Here is a 15,845-nt window from a genome sequence, read left to right as displayed (position 1 = left end):
AAAACAAGGAACAGTAAGGGGCCCAATACAGAGCCCTGAGGTACTCCACTGGTAACATTGACAGCTTCTGAAATAGAGCCATCACAAACAACGTGCTGTTTACGGTTGGTTAAAAAAGACTGAATCCAGTTAATTGTCTCTCCGGTAATTCCGTAGTACCTTAACTTTAACAGTAAGAGTTTATGGGAAACTTTGTCGAAAGCCTTGCTGAAATCCAGCAGTATGCAATCAGTTTGTGCATTGTCATTTAAACTGGATGCTAAGTCATGGACGGTTAATAGTAGTTGAAGACCAGCAGAGCGTTTTTGGTGGAAGCCAGGTTGAGAGGATATTGTTACGTTCTAAATGACCCATCACATGCGAGTAAATAATGTGCTCTAAAGCTTTACATAATAAAGAAGTGAGTGAAATGGGCCTGTAGTTAGCTGGGTCGGATCGTGATCCTTTCTTGAAAATAGGTGATACTGTTGCTTTTTTCCAATCTGTACTGAGGGATTATGCCTTGTTTAAAGGAAGCTGAAAACAAAATGAACAAACATGGAGTCAAATCTTCAGCAAACATCTTCAGAAATTTAGCAGGGATGTGGTCGGGTCCTGCTGCTTTTGATGGATCAAGATCTTTTAGAAGCTTAGTTATTCCAGAGGCCTGTAAATTGATTTTAGAAATACTTGAGAAAGGATACCAAAGGATGTACAGCTTGAAGTTAATGACTGCAATATGAATGAACATCAGTATCAAGCATCAACTTGGGGCTCCCAAATTCCACCAACTCCTAAATCAGCTGGCGGCTATTATTGTCACGTGACACATGTGACTCAAATAATTAAATTTTACAGGCGCGAGGGGGCGGTACCAGACAAACAGAACAAAAGCTGAAAAGGAAGGAACGCTGAAGATGGCGATTTCACTGAATAGTAATTTGAATGAATGTACTTTGAATACTGAATATATCGAGCTTTACTCTACCGATACAAGTACAAACTTGCTGTCACCTTCGGACATCAGCTCACCACGCGCCTTGTCCTTATCTCTCGATCAAACTATTGACACTGAAATTATTGATGGGAGAAGATCTTTCCTCGACAGCTCTACTTCTAGTGCAAACTCTCTGGTAAGTTCTATTTTTAATGATTCAGTAATTTATCCACCTATTAATCATTCCATAAGGTAGGTGGGGGTAACTTCGTGAATTGAATTTTAACTACTCTATAGGGAGAAACACAAGAATACGTAAATTCACGAAGTTACCCCCAAACGCGTTTTTTGACACCACCGGATGTTTAGTGCTATATCTCTTCAGCAATAAGCTCAAATCCCATGTAAGTTGGTATGCTGAGAGTACATATGTACGCGCTAAACACAACGAACTTTGGTTAAAATCGATTCAGTAGATCGAAAGTTATAAACGAAAAAGCAAAGTATTCACGAAGTTACTCCCGCCTACCTTAGATAGTATATTCTCCGTACGGAGAATCATACCTCCTGGGATTTTTTATTCTTAGTCACATGTAGTCATGCGAACTACAGGCTCATGCAGACTACAGCCCACTACAAGCCTGCACACATGATCTGAATTTCAGAGCAAGACTTTTGTTCTAACAAATCCTACAGGACTAAATTCCCCACTATTCCCTCTGTTTAAGTCTGTACAAATAATATAGGTGCATTAGTCCTCTCTGTCACTGTAATTACCTACCTGATTCGAAATTTGGCCTGCTACTAAACAGGTCACCCATTTTGAAACTGGCTGACCAGATTTAATATTGTCAATTGTTTAGACCCATGTCAAAACCAGTCAACAATTTGTCAACCTGTTATACAACAGGTCAACCCGTTTCATAATAGGTCAACCCATTTCAAAACTGGTCAACCTGTTTTGAAACTAATAGCTAATAGGCTTACAGTAGCAAATTTGATACGTTACTGCTCTGCTGCTGCACTGCCAGCAGATGGCTACCTGCTGGCACAACATAGGTATAATGTATGCAACCGTTTCTGTGTTACCAGTAGTTCTTATTAGCTACAGGCTGTATCATACTGTTAATTGTCATCACCCAGCTAGCTGTATAGTTATTTACAGTATTGCAGTAGATCTAACTATAAGATATGTGTAAGCATATATAGATCTTTCACATATTATGTGATACCTTTAGCTACTAGCTACAGATGTGTTAAAGACCATGAAAAGTCATAATTTTGTAGCTAAGAGAAATACCCAAAAACTTCAACCTGAAGTGAAATCAGCAACAAATATTAGAGTCTGTTTATGCTGTTGAGACTTTCAATCTGTTTTGCATTGTTATGTAGAGTGATAGTAACTCATTATAAGCTCCATGTTTATGCTATAACCTATTTAAAACTGGCCAACCCTGGTCAAGCTGTTATAAAATGGATTATAGATTTTAAATCAGGTCGTGACTAATATACTGTCATGGTTGTAGCAACTTGTGAGTGTGTGTGTGTGTGTGTGTGGGGGGGGGGAGGAGGAGTCAGTCTTTCTTATTAGTTGGTGCCTCCTTGTGGTGACCCCTGGGCAGTATTTGTTGTTATTGGAGCTACAAACACTGGTGAAAGCCAACTAGCTATGTTTGGTATTGTGTGGAAGTGTGTTCCAGATATCATTTTGTGGTTTTACCTTCCTTGGGCTTGCAACCCAAGAGAAGGTTCTTGTGTTGCACTAGCTATAGTGAGTGACAAGCTTTTATTATGTGCAGGAAATGACTTAATGATTTAATCATTTGCTTGTGGAACGTTCAATCTTTGACTGAAATTTCAGGTGACATCCGTATTAGTCAGAGGAGTGGTCCTCCTAGTACTTCATTTGTAAATAGAAAACTTAATTTGTTGGTGGGAGAGCTCAAGAGGTATAGAGTTTCTGTGGCCGGAGTTCAGGAGACCCTACTGGACATTTTGTCCATGAAAATCTAATGAAAAAATGTTCAACTTGTGAAAAGCAAAGTTTTCATTGGGTGGCCGCAATGAAATTTTACATCATAGCACTAATTAAATGAAAATTTACCAATGAAAAGTCCATGAAAAGCCAGTTTTTAGTGGTAATTTTTCATTGGGTATTTCACTACTGGACAATATATCCATGCTATTACCGTGGAATTCCCATAATCACCTTGAAATACCCATGAAAGTTTCAGTTGGTATTTTTCATAGGTAATGAAATACCTATGAAATGCATGGAGCAAAATAATGTACCAATGAAAATCCCATAAACGAGTGAGTTTTCATGGGTTTGTATGTATGTACAACCCATGATAAACCCGTGAAATCACTCCAATGAAAATCCTGTGGAAAACCTATGAATGTGTTTCATAGGCTTTCCATACATTTTTCATTGGTGCGATTTCACAGGTTTTTCATGGTTGTACATACATACAAACCCATAAAAACTCACTCGTTCATGGGTTTTTCATTGGTACATTGTTTTGCTCCATGCATTTCATAGGTATTTCATTACCCATGAAAAATACCAACTGAAACTTTCATGGGTATTTCAAGGTGATCATGGGAATTCTATGGTAATAGCATGGATATATTGTCCAGTAGTGTTTATTGAATTGTCCTATGAAAATGCTATGAAAATAAAATTTCATTGGAGTTACCCAATGAAAATTTTACTTTTTATAAGTTGAATTTTTTTTTCATTCGATTTTCATGGACAAAATCTCCAGTAGTGTGATATTATTGTACTATTCTAATTTTATAAGGAATTCTACTATAATGCACAAAGAATGTTTTAGTATAACCTAGAATTCCAGTGGTATACTTTGCAAAAACAGCTAAGCTATATAAAAGGGTGCGGCCTTCAAAAGCTTGCACCTGGGTGAAAAAAAGTTGTGAAAGCAATGATGGCATTAACTTTTTTTACCAAGGCTTTTGAATACCTTACCTTTTATACAGATTGGCTGTTTTTACATGGATTTTACTTCTTAATATTCCCAAAGCCAATCACGAGGCTTGTTGTTACGCAAAATTTCTTCTTATCTATGTATCTGACAATCATAGTAGTACTCTACTATACAAAAAATACGTACCGATCTAATACTAAAGCCAAAGGATCTATGCAATAACCAGTAAATACTGATAATTGCTTTATAATTTTGTATTTGCTTGTTCATAGCCAGTGTCAGTTCAGTGAACTTACCTTCTAACAGACCTTGAATGCACACAGTAGAAGATATTAGAGATGTACCGATTCAGCATTTCTGAGCTTTACCGATACTGATCCGATCTAGGAAATTTATTTCCGATCCTACCGATATTGTACCGATCTGACATCAGTTGTCTAATGTGATGACTGATCTTGTACAGGTAGTTCTTATAGCATTTTATAATCTCAGACTAACCTAATTGGTTAATTGTTAGCTGAATGATGATCACAGCACTGTTACTAGAGTCAATCCAATGGTGGTGTGGCCTCAATTACACCACCCAGACAATCAGCAGTGACAGCACCCACAAATATTTTAATGCATGCCTTGCCTGGAATGGTTTGTAGGCTGTTGTAGTAGAGATTCTAATAGTTTAGTCTATTTGATATGGTGTAGCACCATTCATTGTTTTCTGCCGGTAAGTTCAAGGGTAAGTTTCAGTAATTAAACAGCAAACTCACATGTATTTATATGGCTTCTCGTAGTTTCAATGAGCGCCAGGCAAGCTTATTTCATAAATGGAGCAGAGAGATGATAGAAGAAGTCTAGTATGTTTGAAGAAATGGTGATTAGAAAGATCGGTATCATGAATTGGTGGCTTCAACAGAAAATTGGTTCTACCGATTTTGCTCAAATTGTCAAGATCGGCACCAATCCGATACTAGATCGGTAGATCGGTAGATCGGTACATCTCTAGAAGATATCATATCCGTTGTGCTTCTGAGTCATAAGATATATAACCTTGCTGGTTACCAGCATCTGTTTCAGCAAGTGGATGAGTTAATTATGCATCTGTATGGAACATATGCCTATCTATGGATACAAATTAACAAGGAGAAAGCACCCTGATCACCTGGCAGACTCCTGTAAGTGTTTGAGTGTAAATCAGATGACTGCAGGATCGATCTCCTATAAAGTCTTAATAATAATAAATACATAAAACCGAAAAGGTTGTGTACCTGTCTTTCTACCTATACTTGTCAGTCTGTGCACGTGTCAATCTGATTCATGCCCAAAATTGCATCCAACTACTCTGAAGAAAGTTCTGCGTGCATCCTCTTCAGTGTGTTAAAGACCACTTAGAAACAAAGCTGTATACAATATTCTAAGAAATTCTGTGAAGAAAACGTGTGGTTGTTTTACTTAGCTCGTCACTAAGCAAACAAAACACTTCATTTACCTTTGAAGCCCTAATAATGTGACCTTGGGTCTTCGAGGACCTTATCTGCACATTGTAAATATAACTTAATTTGATACATAATTATAACTTATTGTTTTGTGTTTTATTATAGAATACTGGTCAAGCACTGGAAATTTGCAACAGAACTATAATAACTCCTTACCTCATCTTCTTAAAATTGGTATGCATAGCTGTACATATACAAGATAGAGCATCATTGATCTTTAGATTGGATGGAGAAAGTTTTCAGTTGAAATGGAATTACATGAGTCAAAGATCAAGAAATTTTTTAATTTTATGTTTCCATTAATTGTTTTCTTGTTACTTTTGCTAACACTTGTAACTAGAGCACTATTGTGTTTTGATAGAACTGAGGTAAGTGTACTTGTGTGGAATGCTGTGGAATGTGTGGATGCATGTAAAATCAATACCATGTATTTAATTACTGGCCATGTAGATTTGTAACCACTGATACCGATATTTTACGGTTAATTTTGTACACAGAAATTTGGGGGATATAATGTTTTCAGACATATTGTGCTTAGGGTTCTTGTGATTTTTGTTGTTGTTGCAATATTAACATGATAGTACTGTTACCATACTGTATTGTCTTAGAGATCATGGCAGTTAGCAAAACTAGCACCAAGCACTATAGCCTCACTTTTCCTTCATGACAGCTTGACAATATTGAATAGATATAGCTAAGCCCACAAATGCCAACCCCAACAAGTTTCTATAAAAATTTTATACTAACTAATTAACCCATTAACGGCCACGCATATGGTGGCATGGCATCATAATTCACTCATAGAATAAACTTTAGCCCGCTATAACTTGTAAAATGTGTTTCATAGCAAGATGCGCTAGTACTGAAACGGACACGCCCATTAAGGTCCCATTTGTGGGATAACCGGATCCTTCCTGGACTAGTGCGCGTTTGTTATGTAATAGCGTAAAGTGTAACCTGTTTTAATAGGCGAATTAAATTGTTCTTCGAATTAAAACCTAGTAGCTGATAACAAAAAAAGTGTTATACGTCGATCGATGGAAACAGGTAAAGTCAACAGTTGGCTGCTTTATCCCAGACATGTCATGGTGGACACGAGTGCAGATAAGCGTGTACAGCAGCAGGGCTGACTGCTCAGTAAACAATAATAATAATTATACAACCAAGTACTAAGAATAATACGAAATGCGGTTAAAATTACGTCATTAATAATGAATGAAATAAATAAATAATTAATAAATAAATAATAAATAATGTTTGAGGAAACTACAAGGCCTAAGGCTTCACACTCACCGGGAATAGAATCCATGTTGTATGAAGAGATAATTGTATAATGGGTGAATGTTTCCGTGGAGGTGATAGAAACGTACGACAATTCTATTTAATGCCGATCAAAACAGCACGTGATATACCCACTACTAATCGAGCAGATTCAAATGGCTATTTAGACGAGCGAACTACTGTTCAATTGTGCTTGAAAGTGTTGCCAGCTGACACACTAAGTCTCAAGTCGCCATGCCAGCTGCCAGTGGATGCGCTCCGTGTATCTATGGCTGCAGGACACCTGATGAATAGGTTTGACATGCCAGCTGCACAAGGACAGGTATGTTTGTTTGTATTGTAATGTACATATGTCTTATATTTTACTATATTTTTCTGGCTTGCTAGGCTATGGTTAACCGGTTTGGTTGTCTGTTTGTACTAATGTTTTGTAAGAGCGTGGTATGTTTTAAATGTTTTCTTGTATTATTGTACATTTTGCCTTTACCTAGCTTACTAGGCTCTGGCTGGCTTGGCTGTCTTCCTTTATCTGGTTCACCTGGCTTTTTATTTATTTATTTATTTTTTTATTTTTTTATTTATTTATAAGGCTTTTCAGCATGGGTACAACTACATACAGATACAGTGGTTATACATTCATGAAAACAATATTAGTCCATGCTGAGGGTCCACTAGCAACCTGTGCTAGTGGCCTGAGTATGTTACAAAAATTAATTACTTAACTACAGTAAGTTACTTATATATTTAATTATAAATCAATTTGTATGTAACTACAAGAGATCAGTATTGTGCATCTCCTGTAGGTTTTGTATGCATATACTGTGTACACACCACTGTGCCATTACCACCACTGTGCCATTACCACACCAATGATGTACTAGCACTTTAGTCACTGGTGACCTTTATTTACGATGCCACTATTGTGTTGTATCTGTCACTACTGTGACTTATTGAGTTGATTTGGGGATCGTGCCTTCACCACCTAATAGCCTCACCAGGGGGCTGTCACGTTGGTGTATGTACTTGGTTGTATGTGACGCGGTCCTAGTAATAATAATAACAGCAGAAATGGGGCAAATCACGAAGAAACCAACTGTGGAATGGATTGCACTGTAAGTAAACTGTATAGAATAGTTCTTTGGAGTGTAATACACCTTAGCTAATAGCTAGTTGGGATTTCGTTGTTTGTTTGGGCTGGTTTTTACCGAAGTTTAGACTTTGTTGTTTGATAACTTCTTTGTGGTTACTGTTATGAAAACAAAAACAGTACAGTCGACCTCCTTAATTTATAGGAAGTATGTAGATATATGGTTACTAAGTAGTTCTGTGTACTGGACGGTTAGTATGATGCGATTTGGAAATTTTGGCCAGGGGACCCGGAGAATTTACAATTGGCCGTCTATGGCTTTTAACTGACTGATTCAGGCTACGAGCTTGATTTCTTCACTGCTATACTTTGTTTTGGCACAAGATGTCTTTTTCACCAACTGCAGCATCTACAATGCATGCATCTTTGACTTACCTTTGCCCTCCTATGTGCCCCATTTCTTTTTCCACTACTATGTAGGTGTTGATTTGTGGGTTAGTATTCTGGCTTCAGTTCAGTAGTGTATCCGGATTGCTTGCAGAGGTGCATATACTGTTCTTTATGTGTAATCTATATATATAAAGCTGAAAAGCCGTCTGTCCATCTGACCGTCACGCCACTTACTCACCAAACTTGGTGCAAATCGACACAATCTGTGCTGATAATGAAGCACTCATCATTCAGCTACTCTAAGATTGTCATCACGAGTTCACGCGTGCTTCCGTTCGTTCTCCACAGCACTTAGAAGGCCAAGGTGTAGAGAAATTTTGAGCAACATTCCTTTGAAAACCACAGCACATACTGTGGTAGAATGCCTGACTAGCATGGGGTTCGAATCCACGTGTTGGCAGATTTTTTTTCCTTTATACTCAATACTTTTTTGTGCACACCTTTTTATAACACGACTTTTAGCTCATCATATCTTGGCATGCAAAGCACATATCGACGTCGGACTTTTAACGAAATTAAGTGCCCATCATCTGGCAACTCGAGTGTAGTTGTAGCAAATCAATACATGCTTTTGTTTGCTCTTTATAGGGCGATGAAGGCACTGGTGTAGGGAAGGATCACTGAAAAGTTGAGCTACATTCCTGTCAAAACCACAGATAAACAACTGTGGCGATTTGTGTACCTCCCTTAACCCCAAGTTATTGTAACCAACCTGGGTCTGGGTAGGTAAAAACAGTGGACCCGGGGACCCTGGGACCCACGAAAATCCAACTCGTCTTGGAACTTTTTACACTTCACAGTATTCTATACTTATACTAGGTACCTCTGCAAGCAGTCTTGCATGGCCAATCCACTTTTTTTTCTCTCACAGCGTCTCGCACGATGTTTACACCAATTAGAAATTATAAACGCCTCTGAAAAGGTGTCTGAAGCTGACTGCATTTAAAGGTCACTGCCTGCTGCACAGTAAACATACTAGTATATTATGCCGCCTAGCTACTATTAGTATGTTCACGTTGAGCTGAACCCTGAAAAACAGCTAAAAATTAAAAGTAGATTTTTTCTCAACAGAGTTAACATTTCTGCCAACCAGATGATTATTGGTAACAGCAAAGGTGTCAACAACAGACACGTACGGTTTGGCTCCATTACAAGTTCGGGAAAGGGCTCTAATGGACACTGTATTTATATGGCTTCTCCATAGGAAATGTATTGTGAAAATTTTGATTGGCCATAAATATTATGTCAAACATTTGAACAACAAGATTTTGAAATATTTTTAGCGGGTCAAGCAGTACTACAAATGAGCCAAATTTCAAGATCGTGTGTAATTGCATCCATGAGTTATTAAATGTTTTTGAGGATTCAGCTCAACGTGAACATACTATAGGAACATTGTGCAAATACATCATGAAGTATGAAGAGCTGCTGGAACATGCTTATAGCTTGGCTTAGCTGGTAATTGTTCACCTGCTGCTCAACTAGTCTATTATATCACCTAGCTACTATAGTTTAGAAACATTGTGCTCTGGGAAAATAGCGAGTGACCTGTAGTTAATGCAATCAGCTTCAAACACTTTTTCAGAGGCGCTTATCATTTCTAATTGGTGTAAACATCGTGCGAGACGCTGTGAGAGAAAAAAAAGTGGATTGGCCATGCAAGACTGCTTGCAGAGGTACCTAGTATAAGTATAGAATACTGTGAAGTGTAAAAAGTTCCAAGACAAGTTGGATTTTTGTGGGTCCCCGGGTCCACTGTTTTTACGTACCCCCTGGGTCTAGGTTATAACTTTTTTTTTCTTTACTTTTGGGACCTTTTTGATGCACCTTTTTGTTCTATCTGTTCTTCATCTACAAACTCTTATGCTCAGTTTTTTAGCACTGGTACTCACATCATAGGGACTCTTATAGCACTTTTGCGATAGGGCAGGAAAATTGCCAACATATTTGTCCATCTGTGTGTTGGTCCAGTGTGTTGTAATAGAGTAGGTAAAAGCTTCTTTCACCAGTATCCAGAATATCTACATCTTTGTTTTAAGCACATAGGTGTGCACTGACATGCAAACTGTGTTTTTCAGATTTACCTCATTACTGCTGTAGTAAATAGGCAGCATGTATGATTGGACAGATACTACTGTGCATGTGAAAAATGATAATACTGGAGCCATGCAGATACCATAGTTTACACCGAGGAACTGCGTCTGACCTGGCACAACTGTTTCACTATAATCCTGCTTACATGCTTTCACTCTAAAGGATCGTATATTATCTTAATGGTCAATTACACTGCAGGTGTGGGTTTTTGTATGGCAAGAGGTATATGTGTCACTGCAACATCAGAACTGAAAGTGCATAGCATAGCACAAGTTCTGAACCTTTGCTTGATATAATTGCAAATTATGTTGGATTTAAATTATGCCCAAGTTCATTCAGTTCTCTTTATGACAGTCGGTAAGGTAAACATCATGTAGAAACTGAAACTGTATCATGTGTACACCACTTGTAATGTAGGTATACTGTATATATAATTTCCTTAGCTCACATGCAGTTTAACTAATTAGCCTGCATGCTCATTATTTCACTATATGTACTGCATAAGGATCATGTACTTTAAAGCACTATCGACATACATGCTACACAGCAAATATAGGACACTATTTATGCTTGGTTCCCTATATATTAATATCGTTGCATTAGTTGTCCTGCATGTAAAGCAGCAAAGGTTTTGTTTGTTCTTTACAGCACATTGAAGTCACTGGTAGGGAAGACGCATAGAATAATTGAACTACATTCCTGTCAAAACCACAAACAATAAACTTTAGTGCTTTGCATCATTAATTTCAGCAGGATGGCATAAGGAAACCTCATGCTCTTTAAAAATGTGACATCACCATGTACTCTACATAGCTACATGAACAGTGCTGGTGTTTAATGCTTAGTCCCTCTTCCTGGCATTATCTTCCTGGCATTAAAATGTTTAATATGGAGATGGTCCTGCATGTAGGGCAGGTACCAATGCTAGTATCTATCTATTCTATCTATATATATAAAGCTGAAAATGTCTGTCTGTCTGTCTGTCTGTCTGTCTGACGGTCACGCTGCTTACTCACCATACTTGGCGCGAATCGACATAGTCTGTGCTGATAATGAAGCGCTCATCATCCGCCTACTCTAAGATTGTTATCACGAGTTCACGCGTGCTTCCGTTCGGTCTCTACAGCGCGTAGAAGGCCAAGGTGTAGAGAAAACTTGAGCAACATTCCTTTGAAAACCACAGCACATACTGTTCAAGTGGTAGAACGCCTGACTAGCGTGTAAGAGGTCGTGGGTTCAAATCCACGTGTTGACAGATTTTTTTCTTTCTACTCAGTACCTTTTTGTGAACACCTTTTTAAAACACGACTTTTAGCTCATCATATCTTGGCATGCAAAGCACGTATCGAGGCGGGACTTTAGCGAAATTAAACGCCCATCATCTGGCAACTCGAGTGTTGTTGTAGCAAATCAATACGTGCTTTTGTTCGCTCTTTATAGGGTGATGAAGGCACTGGTGTAGGGAAGGATCACTGAAAAGTTGAGCTACATTCCTGTCAAAACCACTGATAAACAACTGTGGCGATTTGTGCACCTCCCCTTAACCCCAAGTTATTATAACCAGCCAGGGTTCAATCCCCGCCTAGGTCATAACTTTTTTTTTCACTTTTGGGACCTTTTTGGTGCACCTTTTTGCTGTATCTGTTCCATGCAAGTCTTCATCTACAAACTCTTATGATCAGTTTTTCAGCACTGGCACTGAATTACCTCACATAATAGGGACTCTTATAGCACTTTTGGGACAGGGCAGACAAATTGCCAACATATTTGTCCATCTGTGTGTTGGTCCAGTGTGTTGTATTAGAGTAGGTAAAAGCTTCTTTCACCAGTATCCAGAATATCTACATCTTTGTTTTAAGCACATAGGTGTGCACTGACATGAAAAACTGTTTGTTCAGACTTACCTCAATACTGCTGTAGTAATAGGCAGCTTGGCATGATTGAACAAATACTACTGTGCATCTGAAAAATGATAATACTGGAACCATGCAGATCCATAGTTTACACCAAGGAACTGCATCCGACCTGGCACAACTGTTTCACTGTCCTGCTTACATGCTTTCACTCTAAAGATTCATACATTACCTTAGTGGTCAATTACACTGCAGGTGTTTCAAAACTGGGTTTTTGTATGACAAGAGGTATATGTGTCACTGCAACATCAGAACTGAAAGTGCATAGGACAAGTTCTGAACTTTTGCTTGCCATGCAGTAACTATAACTGCAAATTATGTTGACTTTAAATTATGCTCAAGTTCATTTCTCTTTGTGACAGTCGGTAAGGTAAACATCAAAATGTAGAAACTGAAACTGTACCGTGTGTACACAACCTGTATGTAATGTAGGGTATACTGTATACAATTGCCTTAGCTCGCATGCAGTTTAACTAATTAGCTAGCCTTGCATGCATGCTTCACTATAAATTATTATGTACTGCATAAGGATCATGTACTTTAAAGCACTATCGACATACATGCTACACAGCAAATATAGGACACTAATATTTATGCTTGGTTCCCAATATATTAATTATTGTTGCATTAGTTCTCATGTAAAGCAGCAAAGGTTTCGTTTGTTCTATACAGCACGTTGAAGTCACTGGTAGGGAAGATGCACTGAATAATTAAACTACATTTCTGTCAAAACCACAAACAATAAACTTTAGTGTTTTGCATCATTAATGACATAAGAAAATCTCATGCTCTTTAAAAAATGTGACATCACCATGTACCCAACATAGCTACATTAGCAGTGCTGGTGTTTAATGCTTAGTCCCTCTTCGTGGCATTAAAATGTTTAATGTGGAGATGGTCCTGCACATAGGGCAGGTACCAATGCTAGTATTATATAAAGCTGAAAATGCAATCATCTACATTCCATTCGGGTCACTCAGCTATCTCGCTAACCACTGCACGTTTCAAAGCAGTTTGTTTGCTTCATGAAGCACTCATCATCTAGCTTCACTAAGTTTGTTAAAAGACGTTTCTAACTGCTGCCATTTTCCATCTACAGCGCATTGAATGCAGGGCTGTAGAGCAAAACTCACTGGAATTTTTGTACAAACTGCATGGTGAACTGCAAGTAAACACCTTAGCCATTCAACTTACGCATGCCTTTATAACCAGGTTTTACTCATCCCTAATCACAAGTGTTGTTTGGTTAAATGGGTAAGGCGTAAGCTTCATAACTGTCAGATAGTGAGTTCAAGTCCCAGATACAGCAGCTTTTTTGTTCACTTTTGCAATCTTTTTTGCTTTTGGTTACAACTTTTTAATGTATACTTTTCCTCCCTTCTATTCTGAAGCATTGTTATGTGTACTTTTTCATGTTACATGTGTAACTAAATATGCCAAGTGCTTTTATGGCAGCATACAGGTGAATGATGATGACATTAGAAAATATTATACATTTGTGGGGCGTAGCTTTTCAAGTAAGGTGATATATTGTTGTGACTGATACCTATGTATTCCTTACATGCCATTAGTTACACTATTAAATTCTGTATAATTAATGATATATTATTCTTATTAAAGCTTATAGCGGCCAGTACTGATGGTCTGACAGCAACATGTTCTGCATTCTTTGAAATTTTACAATTACTTAACTTAGCTAACAATAAGCTAGGTAAAACAAAAAAAATGGGTCAAAGCACTGAAGCAATTCATGTTAGTCCACAAAACAATACTACCTTGTCATCAAGTATAAGCTGTATCGATTGCAAGTACAAAAATACTTGAACTTAATCTATGCTTTGTAACATGAACCTTTGTATTGAAAAGTTTGGTACCATCCAAAATGAATCAAAATTGTATGCATGTGCAATGGACACAGCTATATGTACAGTGACATAAAGCTTGCAAACACTGAAAACTGAAAAAAGGTACAGACATGCAAATTAAGATGGAAAGGTGACATGAAATCTACACAGTGAAAGAAGATAAAACTGGTTGTACCAAGCTGAAAATTATTGCAAATACATACCAAAACACTAAAATGGGGGTGTTTGCCTTATGTTACACATTCAAGTAGGGTGATAGAATGTCACCTGTGCATGTCCAGTTTTATTGTCCATATAGTTGCACTATTTTAGTATACTAAACAAACATACTAAAAAGCATGTGTACCGCCTTGAACCATGTAAGCTCCAGCTAATGCACTAAAGGAATACTTACAGTTCCCTATGCCCTACGACTGTATAATATTTTCTAATATCATCATCATTCACCTGTATGCTACCATATAAAAGCACTTGGTGTATTTAGCTATAGTTATACATGTAACATGAAAAAGTACACGTAAGCTTCAGAATAGAAAGAAAAGATCAAAAATTATACATTAAAAAGTTGTTGCCAAAAGCAAAAAAAGGAGTAGCAAAAAAGATTGCCAAAGTGAAAAAAAAAGCTGCTCTACCTGGGACTTGAACTCACTACCTGACAGTTATGAAGCTAATTCCTAACATGTAAAACTCCTGCACCATAGGACAGGTACCAGTGCTCTAGGGCACTGTATACTGATGTTACATGCTGCATTATATTCCTTTTTGTAGTCAGTAAATTATAAATGTCATGTAGAATCTGAAATGGTGCCTTTACATGTATAGCCTGTATGATAGTTATTACTAACACTGCATTTATAGTTTGTATCTTTGTGGTAAACATGTGGGATAATACAAGGCTTAGCTTAGCTAAACACAGCTCACATTCTTTAAAAGTGACAACACCTACCTATATATATGTATATACATGAATGGCACCGATTGGTTCCCATTGCTTAGTTAATGTAAAGATTGTTCTGCACATAGGCCTTAGCACGTAACATACACAGTATGGCAAGTGCTGCACTGTGAAGCAAGTACCAATGCTACAATATATGGTATCTACAAATTCATGTCTTTTGTTGTCAGCATTTTTAAGGATTTTACATAATTATATAGTGTGCATAACAGGACAGGTACTGCCAGCACCATTTGTACCTGTGTGGTAAACACTCTAGGTATACTGTAGAGTTGGGTTGTTAAGTGCATGCATCTGTTAAGCGCATATTATTTTTTGAGCGCATACACATTTCTTGTAATTAACCATGGATGATAAGCGCACATTGGCAAATGTGACGATAAAGCTACACACAGCAAGAAACATCAAGAAAACCTGAGAGTACTGAAAAATTAATGTCTCCTCAAGCACTTACGTCCCCCTTGAGGTCTCCCTTCGCTATGTATACAGCAAATCAACCATCTAGATAGTGATAATCTTGTTTGTCACGAAGGATTTCACCCAGAAATGGAGTCAAATATTCTTACACACTGGCGTGGCGACTGTTAGCTACTCTCACAACGTGGTGATTCTGTGTTACACTCAACACAATTATTTATTAGGTGTATGCGCCTAACAGATAGTATGATTTTTACAAAAAGTTTTCTCCAAAAATTATAAGTGCATGTGCTTAACAACCCAACTTTACGGTACACAATATACCACATATTATCTATAATAATACTATGCTTTAAGTATAAACAATTGATGTTTCATACTTCGGTTCCAATGCTGTGTAGAAATTGTTGTCACTAAATAGCCACAAGATTA

General features: G+C 37.7%; 1 protein-coding gene across 3 annotated transcripts in view; it reads left to right on the top strand.

The window, feature by feature from the left end:
* Positions 1 to 837: 837 nt before the first annotated feature.
* LOC136240296 (uncharacterized) overlaps positions 838 to 15,845 on the top strand; it is a 51,129-nt gene continuing 36,121 nt past the window's right edge. For all 3 annotated transcript variants that reach the window (XR_010693766.1, XR_010693765.1, XM_066031241.1), the window contains exons 1-3: positions 838 to 1,112; positions 5,457 to 5,525; positions 5,573 to 5,719. Coding sequence is in view for 1 of the 3 variants with exons in the window: in XM_066031241.1 (XP_065887313.1) it covers positions 897 to 1,112; positions 5,457 to 5,525; positions 5,573 to 5,719 (432 nt within the window). In the remaining 2 variants the exon portion in view is untranslated. The remainder of the gene's footprint in view (positions 1,113 to 5,456; positions 5,526 to 5,572; positions 5,720 to 15,845) is intronic.

The sequence above is a fragment of the Dysidea avara genome, chromosome 12 (assembly GCF_963678975.1).
Source record: "Dysidea avara chromosome 12, odDysAvar1.4, whole genome shotgun sequence".
In the NCBI taxonomy this organism is placed as follows: domain Eukaryota; kingdom Metazoa; phylum Porifera; class Demospongiae; order Dictyoceratida; family Dysideidae; genus Dysidea; species Dysidea avara.
This window is presented reverse-complemented; position numbering and strand designations above follow the sequence as displayed.